Source organism: Emys orbicularis, chromosome 9 (assembly GCF_028017835.1).
Source record: "Emys orbicularis isolate rEmyOrb1 chromosome 9, rEmyOrb1.hap1, whole genome shotgun sequence".
Lineage (NCBI taxonomy): Eukaryota > Metazoa > Chordata > Testudines > Emydidae > Emys > Emys orbicularis.
The window spans coordinates 70,346,206-70,367,464 of record NC_088691.1 but is presented as its reverse complement, the minus strand read 5'-3'; the positions used below and the strand labels follow the sequence as shown (position 1 = coordinate 70,367,464).

Here is a 21,259-nt window from a genome sequence, read left to right as displayed (position 1 = left end):
TTCAAGTTTCTGACTTTTCAACAACTCCCTTCACTCCCCCCCCCCCCCAATTAATTGAAAATGGACATTTCCCATGGAAATTCTGTGAAATAAGCATTTTGCATTGCAAATACTCTTCAAGAGCCAAATGTGAGCTGAATGGATTGCTAGAACTGTAGAGACATGCACAAAACGAAAATGATTTTATCAAACGAGTCAGTAGAAGCAGGATAGGCTCATGGCTGTTCAAATTTAGAGTTCAGTTCCAAGCAGGTTCCTATTGCTTTTGAATAACTGCACATCTCTAGTTCAAAGCAGGGAAGGGGATATGATTTCCCCGAAGCTGTGAGTTTTTCCTGACAGTGTAGTGAGAAGGAACGTAATAGTTTACAGCACAGGTAAACTACAATGAAAAAAACCCATGAAGAAAATAACTGTGTAAAATTCAGTCTCCCTAGTTTCACCTCTTTTTGTGTTCAAACACAACATGTGTGTTTTTCAAAGCAATCAAACTTGCCACTTTTCCCCTAGCCTTCATTAGCTGACATTCTCCTTCCTTTACTGCAGCAGGCAGCTTTGTCTGTGGGCTAGCTCACACATAGGAGCAAGTGAAAACAGTCCCAAAAGAGAAAGTAACCAGCCACCAGGAAGTCCCCTTTGAGCTCCTGTGATCTAGGAGACAGTTTGCCACAAGACGCTTGGTGGATATCATTCCTTATACGACTACTGGGACTTAATCCTTTGGCTATTTATGCTGAGCGCTGCCTTGGGGCTGCTATCAGTGTAAGTTTAAAAGATGATTACATGTGAAATGGACCATTGTGGCTGCAGCTTTCTCGTTTGCGATGCAGATTTCAAAAGATGGATTTAATTAGAATTTAACCTAGCTGCCTCCTGCAGCAAAAGAATCAGAAAACAAGTTTGATATTGAAGGGAGATGAGGATGACACCTCCAAGGGAGCAGGGAGGGCAGATGTTACTTGGATACACATTGGATCATCCTAAAAGCAGAGCAGATTGGCTTTCACAAAGGAGCTGTCCTAAGTGGCTTGGAAATAGAAAAGCTGGCTGAAAAATATCTAAATTTGAAAATTTTCAATGAAAACCAAGGACAAGTTTTTCATGAAAATGTTTTCCGTTTTCTGGCCTGCTCTAGACAATACATTGGATCAACAGGTGGAAAGTAAAGGCTAACAGAGAATATATTTTGTCCTCAGTAGATTCTTTCTATGGCAAAATCAAAGATACTGGGCAATATGCTACTGTTACACAGCACTCTGTCGTCACTGAGTGCTTTCCATGACCCTTACAAAGATTCTGGAATGATGTACTGCATGGTCACTGACAGATGCTTGCCACAACAATTCCAAAACTACTAAGGGAATATGAATATTAGTTTCAAGATAGGGTGACCATATTTTCCCAAAGTTGAAAACGGAACACCGCCCAGGGCTGGACCAAGCCCCCCTCCATCTGCCCCCCGACCCCCAGCCCTTGTCTCCCTCCACCCCATGGGGGCCGGCCCAAGGTCTCCCCTCTCCCCCTTGCAGTTGGGGCTGGCCTGAGTCCCATCCCCCTCCCCGCATGGGCCCAGCTCGAAGTCCCCAGCCACCCGAGCCCCCCCCACTTGCCTGCGTGGGGCTGGCCTGAGGCTCCACTCTAACTCCTGCACTTGGGGCTGGCCCAAGACCCCTGCCACCTGCCAACACAGGGCTGGCCAGGCCCCAGCAACTCTCCCAAGCCCTCCCTCCCATGCAGGGTTGACGTTGCTGCTCATCCATCCCCTCCCTCCCCCCCTGCATGTTTCTCTGTGCCCCGCCAGGGTCGCCCCCTACTTTTTTTGGCAAAACAGGGCATTTGTCCCATTTGCTCTTGCCAACTAGGACAGGGCTTAAAAAAGGGACTGTCCCAGCCAAAACGTGACATATGGTTACCCGATTTCAAGACATTATTAGGTTGGCCAGAGCTGCTTTTTCCTTTAATAATCTGATGAACGCCTCAATCCTGTGCATTTGATGTTTTTTAAAGATGCATCTTATTTTATCTCCACAAAAGAAAAAAGAATGGAAAATGTTAAAAGAAGTTTCAAAAAGAAACAAAAAAGTTACCTCTTTTACAAAACTCATGCACTTAAATCCAAGAAGATGAATAGTTTAGGATAGCATAAATCTTACACTACCTAAATAATAACCACAGGCACATTTTTCTTACTGAGCAATGCATATTTCATTACAATACAACCTTAACTCTGTCTCAGAATAAATATCAGTGGTAGTCTCAAAATATGAACTCAACACAACATCCTTTGGAGAAAGAAACAGACGTTATATATGCACACACAGCAATGACTCATGGTGATCAGGCTTAAATGCAAGTCTGCAGACATCAGTAATATTTTCATAACACAAGAATATTACACACTATTACTCAAACTAAGAATATGTTATTCTGAGGAAAGAGCAACTATAAGTACTTTACCAAAACATTCCACAATCCATCAATGGCATTAAATTATATTTACCAGAGTACATCTCTGATGGGGTATATAAACCCCATAGTGCAATAGAAGGGGTTAAGGAGCAGTTCTGGGTGCAGCTGATGGAAGAGCCTAAAAGAGAGCCAGACTGGTCAGAAAGGAGCAGATATGATAAGAGGAGAGAGCTACATTGGGATCTCTTGAATAAGGGCACACCTGAAGCACTGGCTGCAGGGAAGAAGTCTGTATAGCAGCATTAGCAACTACCCCAGGGACTAACTCTCCCCTTGTCATAGTGAACCCTTCACTCCATCATCTGGTGGATTATTTGTGACTCCTGAGGCTTTCTGACCATGTCCTGGACTGGATGGGTCAGTGGTAGGAATTAAGCATGTGTGTGTGTTTGATATCACTGCCTCTTGTAGGGCCCTGGGCCAGAGCCTGATGGAGAAAGAGGACCTGGGCTTCATAAGAAGAAGACATAAACCCTTTCCCACCTGGAGATGTGGGTGCGTGGGTGATAGAGGCGTAGTGAGACATGAGGCAAGGGGTCACAGCCCATAGGGGACTATAGGCATGGGCTGAAGATTCTCTTCTTTTGTAAGGTATGTTGGATTTACATATGTGGTTGGATTCTGTTATGGCGAAATGGGATGGACTCAATTGGTAACCTGGCTGGAGGGCTGAGTACTATTTACTAGAAAGGAGACTGCCACACTGGCGTGACCACTGGTTGTGTGATACTAGAGACTGGGGAGTGTTGTGACTCAGGTACCTCACCACTAGGCATACTACCAATAAAGTTATCCCATCACAACAGCTAAAAGAAATATGTAGATCGCTGAATCAAGATAAACAAAGTCGGGGGTATTGGGGGGAATATCTCTTCACCGTGCTAATTCAGCTAATAATACGACTATTCAACTTCAGTGGTGTCTTTATTGATAGAATTGGCTTGTCCAAAATCTTTGCTGAATTTCTGCTAATGACAATCTGGGCAGTGAATGACTCTTGGCTTTATATAATGCCTCAAATCAAGAAATGATCCTGCAAACTATCTCCCTACAAGGTTGATATTAACAAGGAAACACCTGAAGGAGACAAAAAATAAAGACATAGTCACCACATGGTATTATGAAAGCAGCATTCTAAAGTATATACTCAATAACAAGGCACTATCTTATTCTGGTGTATCTTAAAAATGTCTCCTTAGTGAAATGTAGGTTTTGCTTCTGAGCCCTAGCAAAAATGTGTGTGTCAGTGTCAGGATATTCAAGTTTTCCATGATAATGAATACAACATTTGCTTTCCCTTTAAGTGACCGTGCTAATGTACAAGTACACTTGCAAATTAATTCCCAGACTAAGCTAATGCTATTGCATTGTGGATCACTTTCAAAATGATTACCGAAAAACAAAAATGGAAACCAGGGTTTAGGCAGCTTCTTATGCACTGACGTTAACTAAAAACATTTCCACATAAATGTGACTGCTTGGGAAATAAAGATGAAAGTGTGATTGACTTGAATTGAAAATCGAAAACAGGCTTTCCTCAAGTTCAAAAGCTACACTACAAATCACCGGAATCATTAATTTCAGCATACAGGGACTTGAAAGGTGTCTTCTTTGTAAAATGGGTTGCCTTTATATAACTGGAGCTAAATGATAGCTGCATAGCTGAAGCAAAAGGCCAAATAATTGATTTTTTTATTAATTAAACTAACACTCTTTATACCTTCTTGTCACTCTGCCAAATTTCCTCCCTCATTTTGTTGATGCAGCACATTGCTCCACATAACTCCTCCACTGTAACTATGGGGTCATGTGTAGTGACTGTAACTTTAATCAAAAAGGACAATCATAAACTCTATTGTTTTGTTTATAATGCACTAAATTGATAAAACCAAAAGCAGGCAACTGTTTTGCTTTTACTCGTATTTTGCTGTTTAATAATAAACTGCTTCATGTGCATATGCATGTCTGATCTAAGTCCCACTTCTCCATTTTAGTCAAGTGTACACACTTTGAGATATATTTTTATTCTAACAAAGTGTTGGCCAAGCAAATTAAGGTCCTCATTAAACCGGGAATAAAAAATGCACACTATTTCAGTCAGATCTCATTCTCTTCACTGACTTTTTCCCCACGTAGATTGTATAGGCAGTACAGAAAAAAATCTGTGTCAAATTGGGGGCAGGTTTTAAGTGGCCATAAATACCAATTATAGGCCATGTGCTCCCTTCCACTATGCAACGTGTAGAATGACAAATGCGGCAGTAAAGACTCTGTCCCTGCGGAGGCAGGAGACTAGCAGCTCAACAGTATACCACCTGCTGGCCTTTTACACATCACAAAGGCCCTCACGTGTACATGCTCAGGGCCGTTAGGGGAGCAGAGACAGTGCCGAAGAGCAGACTGTCTTCGCAGTATGCTCCCTTCATAAGTTACCAGGGCTCAGACCAGCAGTAACTCCTCCTCTGAATCTTCCAGCCTGCTCTTTCTGATGGGTAACCATAGCTGCAGATGGGGAAGTGGAAGTAAACAATAGCAGCAGAACTTCTAAAGAAGGGCAAGGACAGGAGCACCATGGAGGTTCAAATGCTCCAAAAGGATGGCTTGGGACTTGCGAGGTCACTCTTTGCTGTCCTCCCAGATACTTTAAGGGAAGTATGCAGATGCTCTGAGCATAAGCCTGTGGGGAGTTCTGCAGTTTGTCCTGGCAGGTTAGCACATGACCTGGCATTGATAATGACTGCTTAATGTTTCTAAAGTGCTCTTAAGTAAAGGCCCAAGTTCTGACCTCATTTATACTCTTGAAATCTATAGGGTTTTACATGTGAAACTGAAGGCAGAAAATTGGCCTGAAAGGTGTTGTGCAATATAAGTGCCTGTGATGGGTTAATGTGGGCCCAAGAGGCCAATTAACATACCTGAGAGCACCTTCCAAAGAGAGAAAGCCAGGCTTCATTGATAATGAAGCCCAGCTGGGGAGGGACTGGTGGTAGATAGTTGAGAGCAGAAGGGACTGGCAGGGGAGAGAGTCTGCAGTCACTCTCTGCGAATACAGAGGTGGAGAAGAAGAAACCCACAGGGAAAGAATAAGCCCATGGATTCTAGCTGGAGTAGAGAAGGCTGGCAAGCAGTTGGGGAGGCATAAAGCAGCTACTGGGATGGAGCAGGCTCTGGCGACACACCTTGAAAGAAGGACAGGATTTGAACTGCCAGACAGAGAGAACCTTAGGAGGAGTTCTGTGGAGGAACAGAGTAAGGGGAACTTAAGAAACTTGAAAGGGCAAGCCTGAGGAGGGCTGACGTTTTTTTTTTTTATATATATATATACTTTTATACTGGGATTTTGTTATGGGATTCGAGGGGAGGGCCCTGAAAGAAGGGTCAACCTAGAAAAGTTGGAGGGAAGAAGGCCTGAGAAAGGCTTTATAGGAACGACTCCAGGGAAACAGCAGCAAGGAGTGGGACTGCACAGGCTTGGGCTGCTGGTTATAGGGTCCCTGGGCTGGAACCTACTGTAGTGGGAGGGCTTGTGTTCCCCTACCAACCATTGGCAAGGTGGCTTGACTCTGGAGGAGGGGACAAGGGTATGAGGACCAAGGACCTGGAGTTGAGGTCAAAGACCCTCTTTTGTGAGGATATTAGACTATTTTATGTTGGGATTTCTGTTACATTGGATCATGACCTGGCCAAAGGGCTGAGTTATGGGAAGAGAAACAATCAGCAGGGGGCGCCACACTGAAAGACAGCTGCTATACCAGGCCTGGCCGTAAGGGGTGCTCCTGTGGTGATTGAAGCCCTTCGCAGTGCCATTAATGCCCTATTGAAATCAAAGGGCCTTTCTACTTAAAAAGCAATGGCACAATATTGCTTATTTTATGGAATCTATAAACCTTTGTATGGTCAGTGTTTTATCCTATTGAATAAACATTGCTGAAATACCACTGTATTAGTGAAATGGAAATGAAGAAAATGCCAAAAGAGGGGTCTCCATCTATCTCTCTATCCTCCTGATTTTAATTTAAGAAATAAAGTGGAGTGTGTGGGGTGGGGGGTGGGGGGGGGGGGGGGGAGTGAACTGGACAAAATGTTGCTTTACTGAGATCTCCAAGTAAAAAAGCATGAAATAAAAGCAAAACCCTGGTGGTCTGTCAGTTTACTGACATTTTTCCCGTTTAAAAAATCTGCCAAGTGTAGCAAAGGTCACATGACAAAAAGGCATCTGTGTGTTTGTTTAAGAAGCTACTCTGTTCTTTGGCTCTGAACTAGCATGTGTATCATGTGATGCAAGGGTTGCCATGGTAAGTACATATGCAATTTTCTGATCTGCTCCATCACAGATGCCTCAGAATTCAAATTAACATTGCAAGGATATTATTGTATGAAAAAGCATTTCTAGGCCGGGCTTAAGTTTGGATATGAATCTGATGGAATTTTAAGTAAAATATCTGTTCAGTAGTAATCAGTGTAATACAGATAAAGCCAGTTTTTAATCTCCAAAAGAAGCCATTTAAATTACAGGTTACCAGTTTTATCAAAAATAATGTAATTTTGACACATACACATTACAATACATGAATATCAATGTGTTTTCCCATTTCAAGTGCACACTAAAATATAATATTCTAGCTACCAAAATATGGTTCTAATTAGTACTGGGAGAAAATGCATTTTTTTCACTACTATAACAAGACGAAAACATATCTAAAAATTAGAGTTCAACAGGAGCTTTTTTAACCATTGTAATCCATAGATTGCCTGTCAGCTTTGAGAAACTTGTGTGAAATGTAGCTGAGACATCATGGAATTTCATTAATATCTGATGCTAAAGTTAGGAGACTGGCTAACTTGGTTGGTTGATAATGGACTACATAGCCTTTCACTTCTAGCTGACTGGTTGAACATGGCCTAAATCATTAGTAACAGAGGGCCAGATTTACAAAGGTACTTAGGCACCTAAAGATGCAAATAGAAACTTCATCACTTCTGAAAATTCTGAGTTACATGCTTAACTCATGTTGAACTGAACTTTCAATAGGAGTTAGGTGCCTATTTTTATCTATATGCACCTATATACCTCTGTAAATCTGGCCCCAAAAACGTTACCATCTAATTTATGTTCAGCTGTTTGTGCAAAATGAGTTGGCGGTCTTAGTCCAGCTCCAAGTGGAGAGATTCATAGATTCCAAGGCTAAAAGGGACCATTGTGATTATCTAATCTGACCTCCTGTGAAACGCAGACCATAGAACTTCCCCCAAATAATTCCTGAAGCAGATCTTTTAGAAAAACATCCAGTCTTGATTTAAAAATTCTCAGTGATGGAGAATCGACCATGACTCCAGTAAATTGTTCCAATGGTTAATAACCCTCACTTTTTAAAAAACAAACATATACCTTATTTCCAGTCTAAATTTGTCTAGCTTCTATTTCAAGCCATTAGATCATATTATATATCCTTCTCGGATAGATTAAAGAGCTCATTATCAAATATGTTCCCCATGAAGGTACTTATTGACTGTACTAAAGTCACCCCATAACCTTTTCTTTGTTAGACTCAAGGAGTTCAAGCCATATTTTCTAATCCTAATTCATTCTCATGGCTCTTCTCTGAACCCTCCAATTTATCCATATCCTTCTTGAACGGTGGATACTACAACTGGACCTAGTATTTCAGCAACAGGAGTGGGGTCTCCTCACTGTACCAGATATAGGAGCCCAAAACACTCTGTCTCAGATCCATTAAGGGATGCTTTCCTTCAAATCCTTTTCTAATTTATTTTATCCAGTGATCATAATGAGTACCTGCACTGGACATCTACCAGGAGGTTTATGTACTAAGTTGCTTAATTATAACTTAACCCCCTGTCCCATCCTACCAGGTCCTAGACCTGCTGTCAGGAATGCAAAACAAAATATAAACCCATCACCCTGCTTCAGCCATTCTGGTAATGAGGGAAAAATTCCTTTCTACTCACCCCCCCAAGGAAAAAATGGTGCAGGGGAGTGCACAAGAGGGGACAAGCAGGGGCACAGACCCCTCCAATAATTGGCAGCGGCACAGAACTCCTCCGGCCCTGGGGCCAGGATGGGAGCTGACAGCTCCTTCGGTTGCAGGAGGAGAATGAGCCCTTCCGGTCATGGGAGGGGGAGCAGGCCGCTCCAAAAATGGTAAAATGTTTGTTCCTGAGCAGACCTCTGTAAGGGTGATTAGCATAATGTTCTCAGCAGGTCCTGAGGAAACCTGGTCCTTTTGCAAATTTCATAAGTGTATGGGTGGATGCTGCCAGTCCAATCCAGGTGAAGAAGGGCTCCTCCAAGCCTGCATGGGGATAGAAATACCCCTACTGCTGGTCAGCAGGAAGGGCACAATCCCCATCCTATCTGGCCAGCTACTTCCTGCCCTTCACTCTGTCCCTGTAAACTGTCCCCACTTGTCCTCCTCTAACACTTGTTGTAAGGGGAGCCCTTAAAGAGGCAACAACTCTTTTCTTCTGGCCAGCTGCACAAGAACTCACTGCATTGAACTGAGGTGAGCACATTACTGACTCAATGAGACAAAAGAAAGAGCAGAGGCCTCCCCAACACAGTAAGGGAATGAGAGGCTGCTACTGTTTTTTCCCCCTTTTATTAGAGATACTTTGAGAGTTTGGGTACTTCTTGCCCCCTTCCTTTTTCTCAATTAGTGTTAAAAAAGGATAAATTATGCTCTTACTACCATTCATATTTTCTGTTTCCTTTCCATTGCATGCTATCTACTTTCTCTCCCATAGCAATAAAAGGGAAAATAATCATTACATTCAGTGTCCTGATTTTAAAGGATCACAATACTAAAATGCAGCACACTATAGATACACAATATAGCATTCTATTCACAGTGAATTTTAGAGTCTTCTGGTTTTTTTGCTTTGTTTGTTTTTTAAAAATCTGATGTCCACCCAACTGACACCACCCTCCCTTTTCTAATCTAGATGACTCTGTGATCATGAAACTAAGAGCTGATTGTGTGGATTTCAGCTGAAACGAAGATAAACTTCAGACCATATAGTATTTAGACCTTGATATTCATCTTCATCTCTAAAGTACAGAGAAAAGTTTCTGGAAGCAAATAGCAAATTTTCCTCTGCAAAACAGTAACTTTTAGCTTATTACAAAATTGCTGACACTTCCCTCTGGTTTATTTCACTTCCAAAAGTTGGGAAAATTAAATCGCTAGTTAATTTGCACTAATGTGATTTTGGTATCAGCAGATGAATTTAAATTAGTCTCTTTGTTTACTGATTTTTCTGATTTACATAATCTGGGACTGCTGCGATATTGTCCCTGCTGGTGTTATAATGCTGAGTGTGAGAAAAATAACTTCTGATGTATACCAACACCTCAGTTTCAGCCCTGAGCTTTTTGTGTACAGCAGGAATTTTCTGTCCCTCAACAGCATGCAGAGAAGCACAATAATCTTTACGTTTAATATAGAAGATTGTCCTCTTGATGAACTACATTTTAAAACGATCCTACTCCAATAGTAAGAGACACTGCACCTTCATTTCCTTTTGTCTTTAAAAATTCAATTAAAAGCATGTTTCAGAAATTAAATTATAGTATAAAATTAGCCAAAGTATGAAATACTGCATTTGCTCTAGCGTTCAGGGAAAGGCTGTACCAAGCAATTCACTTAATAGCACACGTGATCTAAACTTAATAACTGAAGTGCCCTCAGTTAGCAGAGAATCTACTGGTGAGATATGTCCTGTATAATCCACCAGAAGAGGGAATGGATTAAATGTAGGTAAATTTTATTAATTAGTAGCAAGCCATACAATTGTTCATATTTTCAATCTTTTAAAATTATGATTGCCTAATGTAACTCATTTCCAGCCAAGAATAGTGGTATTGGTATTAGATAGTTATAGCTCTTTCACTATGGACACATTCTAGACATGCCTATTAACTCTTTTTATTAAGATTTCAAGCTATTCAAACAATAGCTGTTAGATGGAACTTCTCAGTATATCCCATCAACTAGGGAACTGTTTTAACTTATCCAATGCTGCATTACAATACAACTGGAAATGAGCAGTCGTTTAACCCCTAAATCATAAGGTTTTTTTACCTGTTGTGTATTGTCTAAATGTTAAATTGTGAGCGGTCTCTGGCCAGGACTGTCTTTGCATTATAAATTTATACAGTGCCTAGTATAATGGGCCCCTAATTCCTATTTGGGGTCTTTAGGCACTGCTGCAATAGAAATAAATAGCAACAACTCTCTACTTTTGACTGGACTTCTGCTATGGAAGCTGAAGTTCTTTTATTTATTCATTTCACAGTCTATGCAGCACCCTTGGTAGGGAGTTGCAGTGTTAGCTCTCCTACAACAGTCCACCAGCACTCTCAACCCTGTACTGAACCTCTCTGACTCTGCGGAGGTGAGAGGTCATCCTGTTTTCATGTTAGCTAAGTTGTGGCCTCTCTAGAGAGGAGACTGTCATTGGCACTAAATTATGAATGAAGGTTTTGTGCCAAGGACAATTTTCAACAGGGAATTTTGTTGACACCTTTAAACTGAGTTTACTTAGGACTTCAAGCCAAATTGGAATGGAAAACCTTAGAGGAAGAAAAGGTTAGCTACTAAGGCATGCAGTCCCGTCCCCCCCTCCAAAATCTGCTTCTGCTTTAATCTCTCATTTCTCAAATTTTAATCCAATCACATACAAATCTAATCTGCACAACAAAAAATAAACCGTCCCCTACATTAATGTTTTCATATAATTTCAGTCCTCCACCTAGCACACAGCACACAAGTAATACCCATCAACATATGTTGGCTTTTGTTGCAGAGCAGGCATGTGCTACAATAATTTCTTTTCTGATGCATATCCAAACAGGGTTCCCTTCTCCTTGTCACAAGTAAATGAACACACTGATTAGATTATCAAGGCACCATAGTGTGTGCTCAAGCCAATTCCTCTTAAAAATAAATTGTAATAAAAATATTTTTTACCTGAAATAGCTGAAGGGGTTCTAATGTCTAGAGAAAGGGGAGAGCACAGTTATCAGCCAGTTGGGTGGAATGTGACATAATCCCCTCTATTATTAATGAGTGCAAAGTACAGCTGGAATTTACAGCCCTGGAAAAGGGAATGACCTGAAATGACTTTCAAAAACAATTTGCCTGCTTCAGTTTTGTTCAGCCTTATATCTAGGTGTTTATAAATGATGGATTTTCATAAGGCATAAAAAAAATCCACTCATATTATCCTTATCATCATATATCTTTGGTTCTGTTTCTTCCCCCCACCCTGTGTTGAGCGGCACTTTCCCAGTTGTACGTACGAGCAACCGGTTTGTCAGCAGCTCATAAGTGTGTGTTTGTGTGTTTCACTACTGACTGCATTTTACTGCTTATGAATTCAGAGAGTTCTTTTTGGCTTCTCTTCCGCAACTATTACTTCCTTGGGCAGCGTCATCCTTTCCCGTAACCATTATAGTTCAAACCACATGGAATGACTCTGTTTGTCAGGAGTCAGTGGAACTTGAGCATAGAATATATTACTGAAATTGTGATTTTTTTTGAATGGGAGCAGATCAACACTTAAAGCAATTTTTTCCAGCTGAATTGGACTAATTGCTAATATATGTGATTCTGCTGTTTTACTGAAGGTATTTCTTTATTAATGAGATCCATTCTGAATTCACTAAAAAGGCTATAAGTGGGCAGCCTTGAAAATACGCTCTCCTTCTTTTCCTGCCCAGTCTCTATTTGATAACATTAAATCCCCTTCTGGAAAAGTCCTATGGAATTTAGTAGATAATGATAACCTTTCTACCCTATTTTTGACCCATATAATTTCTTCACTTTATAATCTCCCTTCTGTATAATTCTGTACAATGGTTAAAAATTCATTAATTTTCTAATAAATTCTGCACGTGTTTAGAATAATTTTTATACAACCCTATAACATTTCTATTGCTCTATAGTGGTTTCATTTCTATTAAGTTCTATAGCCCTCTCCATAAGGGACACTCTCACTTGTTTAAAACATTTCCCCATTTTCTGCATTAGATTAGAAATACCCTGGCTATATTTTTTTTAAAATGTAAGCAAGAGATAGCAAGGAAATGTAGAAAGAAAGAGAGGAGCAGAAGAACAAGGGATTAAAAGTGGCAGTGAATAATTCTTGAGACACTCGCCAATATGCCTTAGTTATGATGTGTAGGGTACCACAAAGAGTGATGGAGCCAGGCAGTCTCCATGATAATTCAGTCTGCCAAGAGTGCTAGCCAGGCTGTAAGTTATAATGTGAACATCTAGCCACTAGAAACTGGAATGAGGCCAGCAGTCCATTTCACATCAGTTAGTACACAGCAAACAGGTAGCAATAACTTTCAACCACTATTGACTTGGGCTGTATTTTAACTGGTGACTTCAAGGGGAAGGGCTCTGTATCCCATTACCAGTCCTCTGAGCCACCTATGTCCATTCCTCTGCCCTATTGTCCTTTTAAATCTGGCTAATGGAAGCCAAGTCAAAACGACTTAGCTAGGCTTTGTGGGGTGATGAGCGCTGGGGGAGCTCACCTTTTCACATTACAAATTAAATATCACTGGAAAGAGACACTCAAAACTGTGTAAGATTTACTTGAAATGAACTTCATGATTTTTATACCAATCTCATGATTATTTTTCTCTGTTTTCTGATTTTGATCACTTGGGGTTGGCAGTACTGTCACAGTACCGGACAACAAGTAGTTGTTTGCCTCAGCTGGTAAATATTGACTTGTTTTGCAAGACTGCCCTAAAGTAATATTTCCAGACATGACAATAGTAATACATTTGCTTTGGGGTTTGTTTATTTTGTATTGCACTAATATGGGTAGCCATATGGGTCTGAGCATTTGGGAAGGAGGATTTGTCAGCTGGATCATCTTGTCTATTTACTTATAAATGTAAGAAAATACATGCGGAGGTCAACAGGGTAACTATTTTACTTGCTATGGATAGAAAAGAGGTTGCTACACTAACGGAACTATATGTGATGTTTTGAGAGTTTCACAAAATAAAGATTTTAAACTCCTGTGTTAAACTGAAACCTTTAACAGAACCTTAACTACAATGTTGTGACCAGCTCCACCATAATATGACTTGTATCCCAGTATACATTCCAAAGAGTTACTATAATCATGTAATGGAGAATCATGAAAAAATCAGAACTTTTACTGGTGCCATCATTAAGTTCCTCAACAGCACATTCCTCTTGATTAAAACATCAGGTTATGTCAAAAAATCTCCTTGTCACTGAATGGTAAACCTTGTATTGTAAAGCAATAAACTGATGAGTTCATAATTAACAACCTCTCAACAAAACCCCATATCTGCACTTGCAGATGTTTTCACTGAGCCTATCACCCACAGTGGCTGCATTTATTCCACTTTTGTGTTTTTCCTTGAGATCTGGCTGCAAACATTATCTGCTGAGCATGAATATTCTACCATGTATTTTGAAATGTGTAGTTGACTGAGCACACTTTCAACTACTGGCAAATATTTTTACCATTTAAAAAAAAACGAGTGTATGCATTCTTTTGCCTAAAGTATTTTCTTGATATCAACATATTATTGAAATTAAGTTCATTGTGCACTGTAAGTTGGTAATGAAAAGACTTTCCTTAGGCTATTTTTATTCTGATATAAACATTTTGGTAGAAGCACTTTAACATGTCCATGCACACTATTTTGTTACTCTAAGATCACACACTTTCTCTGCTAAATAGAGCTTTTAGCAGTAAATAAAGCCATGGACCAAAAAAAATTTCATCCTTGTTTGCTGTTGCATACATTTAGAAATGCCTAGCTTTTAGCTGAAGGATGTCCTATTTAGAAAGGAACCTAAGGACATAACCATTGAAAACTACAGACAGTGCCTCTACTCAATTGCCTCCAAACCCGTTAAAATACATATTTAGAGATAGAGAGAAAAAATATTATCTTACATTTTGCCGATGGGTTACTCTTCAATATGTGATCTGCCATGGGGAGGAGAGGTTAGGATGACAGCTGTTCATTACAATTCCTTCTTTATTAGAAGAGCTTAATTCTGCTTTTGGCTGGCTGGCCCATATCTGCTAGCTCTACCACAGAACAGCACTACTAAAAGCTCCTCCTTCATGTCGGCATCTGTCTATTTACTCTCAATAACAAGCAAAAACAAAGCTTTCCACAATGCCATTTCACAGTGCTAAAAATGGGCTGCGAGCAAGGTTAACGGCTTGAAACAGGAAGAAATACTCTTACAGCTATGTCCAAATCTCAATAGGTGGAGATTCATGGTCACTCACACCATCAAATTAGCATGAGGGGAGTTACATTTTTACATGTGCATCAAAATAAAAATATTCTCTATAGAATTGGCAGCCGAGGAGTGGAAGACTGTAGGACAAAACTGTTGAATGTACAGGCACCATTTTTACACTAATGTATATGCCATGCAACTCCAGTGACTTCATATGGCTGATGTGACTGTTATTTCAGTTTTCACATGAGAATTTGAATTCATGCATTTAAAAAAAAATGCTTTCCAGTTGAGTTTTATATAGGGCAAGATAGCATAGAAAAGTGTAAGGAAGTTTAATAGGCTTAAAGCCTTTTGAATGTATGTTTCAACTATGGATGAGCTAGCAGGCAAATGCCTGTTATCATGGGTGCCTGAGGATAAACCCAAAATACTCAACCTTCCCCTGGGCACCATGAATTGATGAGGCAACCAGGCGTTTTATTCCCAGAAGTGCTGCCTCCAGAATGTGGTGCACTGTTTTCTATTAAGAGTGGCTAACACGCATCTTCCAGCATTGCAACTAGATTCCTAATGAAAGCTATAATGCTTCTTAACTTTGTATTTGTAACACATAAACTCTGTAGGCAATATGGCAATGTTCTGATAATAGTTTCCTGTCACGCTGGACAGACCAGCCTTCAAACTTATAGAACAGCTCAGTGTAAGCTCGAAAGCTTGTCTCTCTCACCAACAGAAGTTGGTCCAATAAATGATATTACCTCTTCCATGTTGCCTCTACGATAAAATAGTAAGACCAGAAAAATAAGATACAAAAGTATGTCCAGAAATTAAGTGCTAACTATGTATGAAAACATATTTACTATTTAATCTCAGCCCTTTCTCAGAACATTATCCTTGTTTTCTTTACATAATCGCTAAATACTGGGCTAAAATTAGGTCAAAAATTCCGATCAGATCATCTGACTCGGTCCAGCAAGATGAGAGAGAGACAAAATTTTTGCTCAGTCCAATATGAGGCATGTTTTATTTCTTGTAACTTATAAATGATCCATACAATATTTCTTCCATAATTAACCTATCAACATGTGTTGAATTAACAATCATACCAAAAGGTACATCAATGCCACTGTTAGTGCACCAATACAATGCGATGTAGCACTCCCAACCCTTTCTCAAGAAAAATGTATAATGCAAGGGCATTTTAATTTTTGTAGGTCATTTTTCACATTGTATTTACAGAACACTGGCACCATCTAATGCATTTCACTGAATTATTTTATCTATCTTAAAAGTTTCTACCCATGTAACTGAGAAAATAAATAAATTACTCCATGCTATTTTGTTAAAAACCGTGATCAACCTTCTTCTAAAAAGAATCATTTTATACTCAAAATGAATGGCTCCCAAAAATGGTATTATTAATGCCAGGGAATGTTTTGGAAATTGTATCCTCAGTCAGGAACACTTCTAACCCAAACAACAATATTTGTTTTGAGTTTTTTACCTCAGCACACTTCATCATGTGGTCTCTGCTCTTTTCATGATTTTATGCCTGCATGTGTTCCCTAGCAACTACTGTCTCTCTCTAGATCACATGTGCAGGAACCAAAAGTAATCTAAAAGACCAAAGTTAATAGTGCAAATACTTAAGGATAGTTGCATGAAACAAAGAGGGGAAGTAATAATCCTATGCCATATTTTATGCCTGCCACTTGTCAACAGGGAACATGGCATTGGATAAATCTCTTGAGGTCTCCACAGGGAGCAGACTTGCTTGCAATCAACTTAAGTGGTTTTTGATGTCATTGCTCTTTTAGACAAGTCAGATTTCTTCCAGGTTATCAGAGTTTTCAGTTCTCTTAATAAAAGGGGAGAATAGCCCCTCCCCCTTTCCCACCCCAGACTGTGTGCAGGGGAACCTGTGGGAGGGAGCTAAAGGGAAGAAAAACTTGTTTCCCAGTCCATGGAACATTCAGCAAGAGGCCAGGGCCATTTTCAAAGAGTTTTTGTGCCTCTATGCAGCCGTGGTGCCCTTCAGACATACCAACTCCCTGGCTGTGTCTCCCCACTGCAAGCGCTTCTGCGGCCAGCAACAGCCCCCAGGAGGATCCCTGCTATCAAGGGAGGCTCTATCAGAATGGTAATGTGGCCTCAGGTTTTATTATCCTTCCTGAAAGGCCACTGGGTGGCATGATGCAAATCCATCCCCAGATCTACTTCCAGCCAGCACACCCCTGACTCCTTTCTTCCTGAGAAAGGAGAGATTACCACCCCACCGACCCCTGCCGGGCACACAAATCTGGGAAGCATGGCCTGGCTGTGGGTGGTTGGCCTGTTTCCTCAGCCCAGGATGGACTCATTTTCACACCCACATCTCTTTCTGGGCACAGTTTGATTGTTTGGTGTCTGAATTGAAAAATAATAATAAACCCCCCCCCCACACACACACACACAATTGGTTTATTTTGACTCCAGTGATTTTTTTTTTTAGTTTTTTATCACCGAAACAAAGTGTCCAAATGGTTTGAATGACTTTGACATTAAAAAAAAAAAACTTTTTTTCCCCAGCTGAAACAATTTGCCAAATGCTCTATTTGCCATCCACTAACTAAAAACAAAACCAAAGACATTAACACCTTGTTTCCTTGTCTATACCAGGGAAGTTTATCAACAAATTTCCCCTATTGCTAGAATCAGTTTAGCTCCACTTGGGGCATCTTATTCTAGACAGCCTGCCTGCTGCCATGGCATGTAGGTGACAGTGAATAGTGGTGCTAGTAACTAATAACTCATCTACACTAGAGCCAGCATTAGCAGCAACAGGCCATTTTTGGCAATATTCCTCTAGGGCAGATGTGACTTCTGTGTCTTTTCTTCCTTCCCAAGTGTGAGGTCTGCGGAACTGTCCGTGTTAGTGTGTTGTACAGACATTTACCTGTTAAAATCCAACAGTGGGTAAGTTGTGTGTGTGTGTACAAGAGAGGGAAAGAACAAATATATACATTATATAGCTAGTTTGCTTACATAGAGAAAACAGAAAGGAAACAAAGATGGCACAGATTAAACAAAAGCACAACCAGCATAAACCAAAACAGAAAACTAACCTGTTTTCCTTATGGCCAGTTAATGTAACCTTATCACTTCATATGTATTACAAATGAACCACCAAAAAAACCTACATTCTCCACTCCCAAACATTCTGAAGCACTCTAAATATAGTATGTCCCACAAATCCCTAAGAAGATTCCAAAATGCACGTTTGATTACTTATTGCTGTTCCCCTACCATGTCACACTGTCTTTTCCCCCTTCCCCAAACATAAAAGTAGCATTCAAACAGAAAATCCAAAAACATCAGGAAACATGGCAGTCACAATTTCAGCTTTTGTTGCTTTTCCACCCAGAGCGCCAGATCTACTTCTACTGCTCTATTAACATTCCATCAGAATTAATGGGCTATTAAGGTATCCCTGGAATATTCAGCAGCACAGCAGGTCTGTTTTACCTGTACAGTACATGGTACATTTTGCAACATTTAATCACTTATATTACTATGCTGAAGATTCACACTGGGGGAAATATTCAAAGAGCCTCCTATCTCTGTGTGTTCAAATCTTTCATTTGCATATGCAAGTTTGGTACTTAGATGGGTGGTTACCTGGTTTGTATTATACAATTTGTCCTTTCCCTCAAAGCAATGTAAGATTTGAATATGTAAATATGTCTTTTGCTCATCCTTTTCTCCTGTCCATGAAAGTGCACAGTTCTCATTGACATCCCTGGGAATTTGAGGCTAGATCGAGTAAGCACTCTTTCTTAAGCTGCTCATTAAAATCTATGGGAGTTCTGTAGTTAGAACATTTACAGAATCCGACCTTTTGTGCATTTATGGGATCTATTCCATTTCCATTTAAATGAATGATAACGTTTCTGATGGCTTCAGAGAGAGCAGGATGATGAAGAGATCCCATAAATAGCAAGTAAGTACTGTGAGTTCTCTGATATTATTAAAGTAATTTTTTGTATAAAAGCATCAAATCGAGAATAATCTATTTTGATCCACAAGGAATATTCCCTAATGTCTGAATCATGCAAACACATAGGAATGTATTTAACTTTACACATGAGATGTTCCATTGGAGGGATTACTCAGATGTACAAGTTACACATTTGAAAGTGTTTGCAGGATCAGTTCTCCAAGAAATTCAATTTAATTCACACCAACCTAACTTTTATTTAGAAATCACACTGATGAGGGCCCCAAACTCATACATTTGGTTAGAGATATATTCTGTTAGTTAAGAATATCGTCTTTCTCACATTTCTGAGGACAGAGCCACTCTGTCATTCATGCATAGTGTAAAACATATGACATGAACAGCTCAGTGTGGGGGCAGATCCTCAGCTGGTGTAAATCAGCATTAGCTACAAAGATGTTACTAGAGCTATGCTGATTTGTACCAGCTGAAGGTCTGGCCCTTTACTTTTCAATCAGTTTTACAGACCATACATCTGAAGCCAATAGTCAATGGGATTATTTTCTCATGGCCACTTCCTTGCAAACAATGTTCTTTTTATTGATATATTTACCGTTTTATTGCTTCTTCTTGTTTACGGCGTTTTTCATTCTTTTCTTTCAAGTAAGCCAGGTTTGTTTCATTCCTCATGCGATCATTCTCTCGAGCAATGTCTGATGCATTCTGTATAACCAAGCCATCATAGGCCTTCATCCCCATATCTTCAATATACTGGAGAAAAGTGCCCAACGTGACCTCCTCCTGATTAGAATTCATCATTTTGCAGGAGATAATGGACGAAGGAAAGCAACACTTCCTGCAGGTTGAAAGACACATGATACCTTAATCAGTGAGCAAAAAGCTTGCAGTTTATTACAGATAATATGTTGTCAGTAGCAATTTGCAGTGCTTGGCAGGAAATATTTTTGAGGCCAGCCTCCTACTTAAATTTATAGCAAACAAGGCAAAACAAAACAACCCCCTTTTCATGTAAGTTGCCCAGAACCACCAGGTTATGGACATTGTAAGCTTGTGTTATCATGTGATCTTAATACTGTTTCTCTGCTCTCCTTTCCCTCCTCCCCTTCCAATTGTTTATTACATTCACTAAATTGCATCTTGTCCTTGAGTTGATTGTAAACTCTTCAAGGCAAGGACCCTGGGTCCCTTTGTGTTTGTACAGTGCTCAGCACAGTGGAGTCAGGATCCTACCTCAGGTCCTAGGTTCATATTATTTACTAATGTTTTTAAATCACACTTTGAAGTGCCATTTATAAAGAGTTAATAAATGATTGTAACATTAATAATAAGTCGTATGCATTATATATTGCTGTCAACATTGGGGTTATACATGGTTGTAAGCCATAGTTTCAAGCAATTTATTGGACTCTATAACAATTGGTAATTTATTAATATATTTTAACCATTTGTCAATCCTTTATAAATAGAATCTTCATATAAAGTGTGAATATTTTTTCTGTCTTAGGTTCTTATATGGTCTCCATCACCTCACAGTCTTTTAATGTAGCTATCCTCACAACGCCCCTATGAAAGAAGTACTATTATCCCCATTTCACAGAGGGAGATTTGAGGCACAGAGAGACTAAAGTAACTTGTCCAAAGTCATGCAGGGTCTGGGTAGAATGAGGAGGAAGGATGGTATCATTTCTCGGACAAGTACTGAGTCTATGTAACCATAATATAGCATAAGAACAATGCCAGGACAGTGAGAATACCTTAACTGATTTTACTGAGCAGGCAATGGGAGTTCTGTCTGCATGTGGACTGTAGCGTAGGAGCAACTGTTGAACTAGCATCAAAATATTTCCTCTCTTTGTTATATAGTGGCATGTTTCCAGGCCCATTTCAGCATTCTTTCATGCTGCTGGATAAGTAAAATTCTGATGTGGACAGTTATTAGTTTTAAACACAAAATTAAAATCTCTAATAGATTCCAATAATCACTGTGCACCTGTGGGCACAGCCCACACCATGAGACCACAGTGCTTTTAAATTCACAAAGGAAACTGAACTGGGAAAGGCAGAGGTCCTCCCCTCCCCACCGACCAAAAAAAAATCTTCTTTTTTGTTTAGTAATTTTAGCTGTTACTGGTAGCAAAAGTAAGTCAGGTTTCAGACAGAAATATTTTTGGTGTCCCATTAAATACAGACAATTTCATTGCCTTTACTTCCCTTTTTTTTACAAAACAAAAAATATAAATGTAAAAATGACTTTAGAGTAACATTAAAGTTGAGCAGTTAAAATCTTAAAAGTCAGAAAGGACTAAGGCCCCAATCATGCAACCTATTCCCTCCAGGCAAGCCCTCTGCACCCATGCAGAAGTCGCCCTTTTAAATCCACTGGGGCTCTGTGTGGGCACAGGAGTCTCTCTGCACAGAACAATATGCAGGATCAGCACCTATCTTAAGGATCTCAGAGCAGAGTCAACCTGGCAGCCTTGTTCTTTGTGTAATTTCACTGGCATTTCAACAG

The 21,259-nt window shown here is 40.0% G+C and overlaps 1 protein-coding gene across 1 annotated transcript in view; it reads right to left on the bottom strand.

The window, feature by feature from the left end:
* Positions 1-19,554, bottom strand: part of NYAP2 (neuronal tyrosine-phosphorylated phosphoinositide-3-kinase adaptor 2) — a 184,046-nt gene extending 164,492 nt beyond the window's left edge. The window contains exon 1 of the mRNA XM_065411227.1: positions 19,340-19,554. Within this exon, the coding sequence (XP_065267299.1) occupies positions 19,340-19,545 (206 nt within the window). The 5' untranslated portion in view covers positions 19,546-19,554. The remainder of the gene's footprint in view (positions 1-19,339) is intronic.
* Between the last annotated feature and the right edge of the window lie 1,705 nt (positions 19,555-21,259).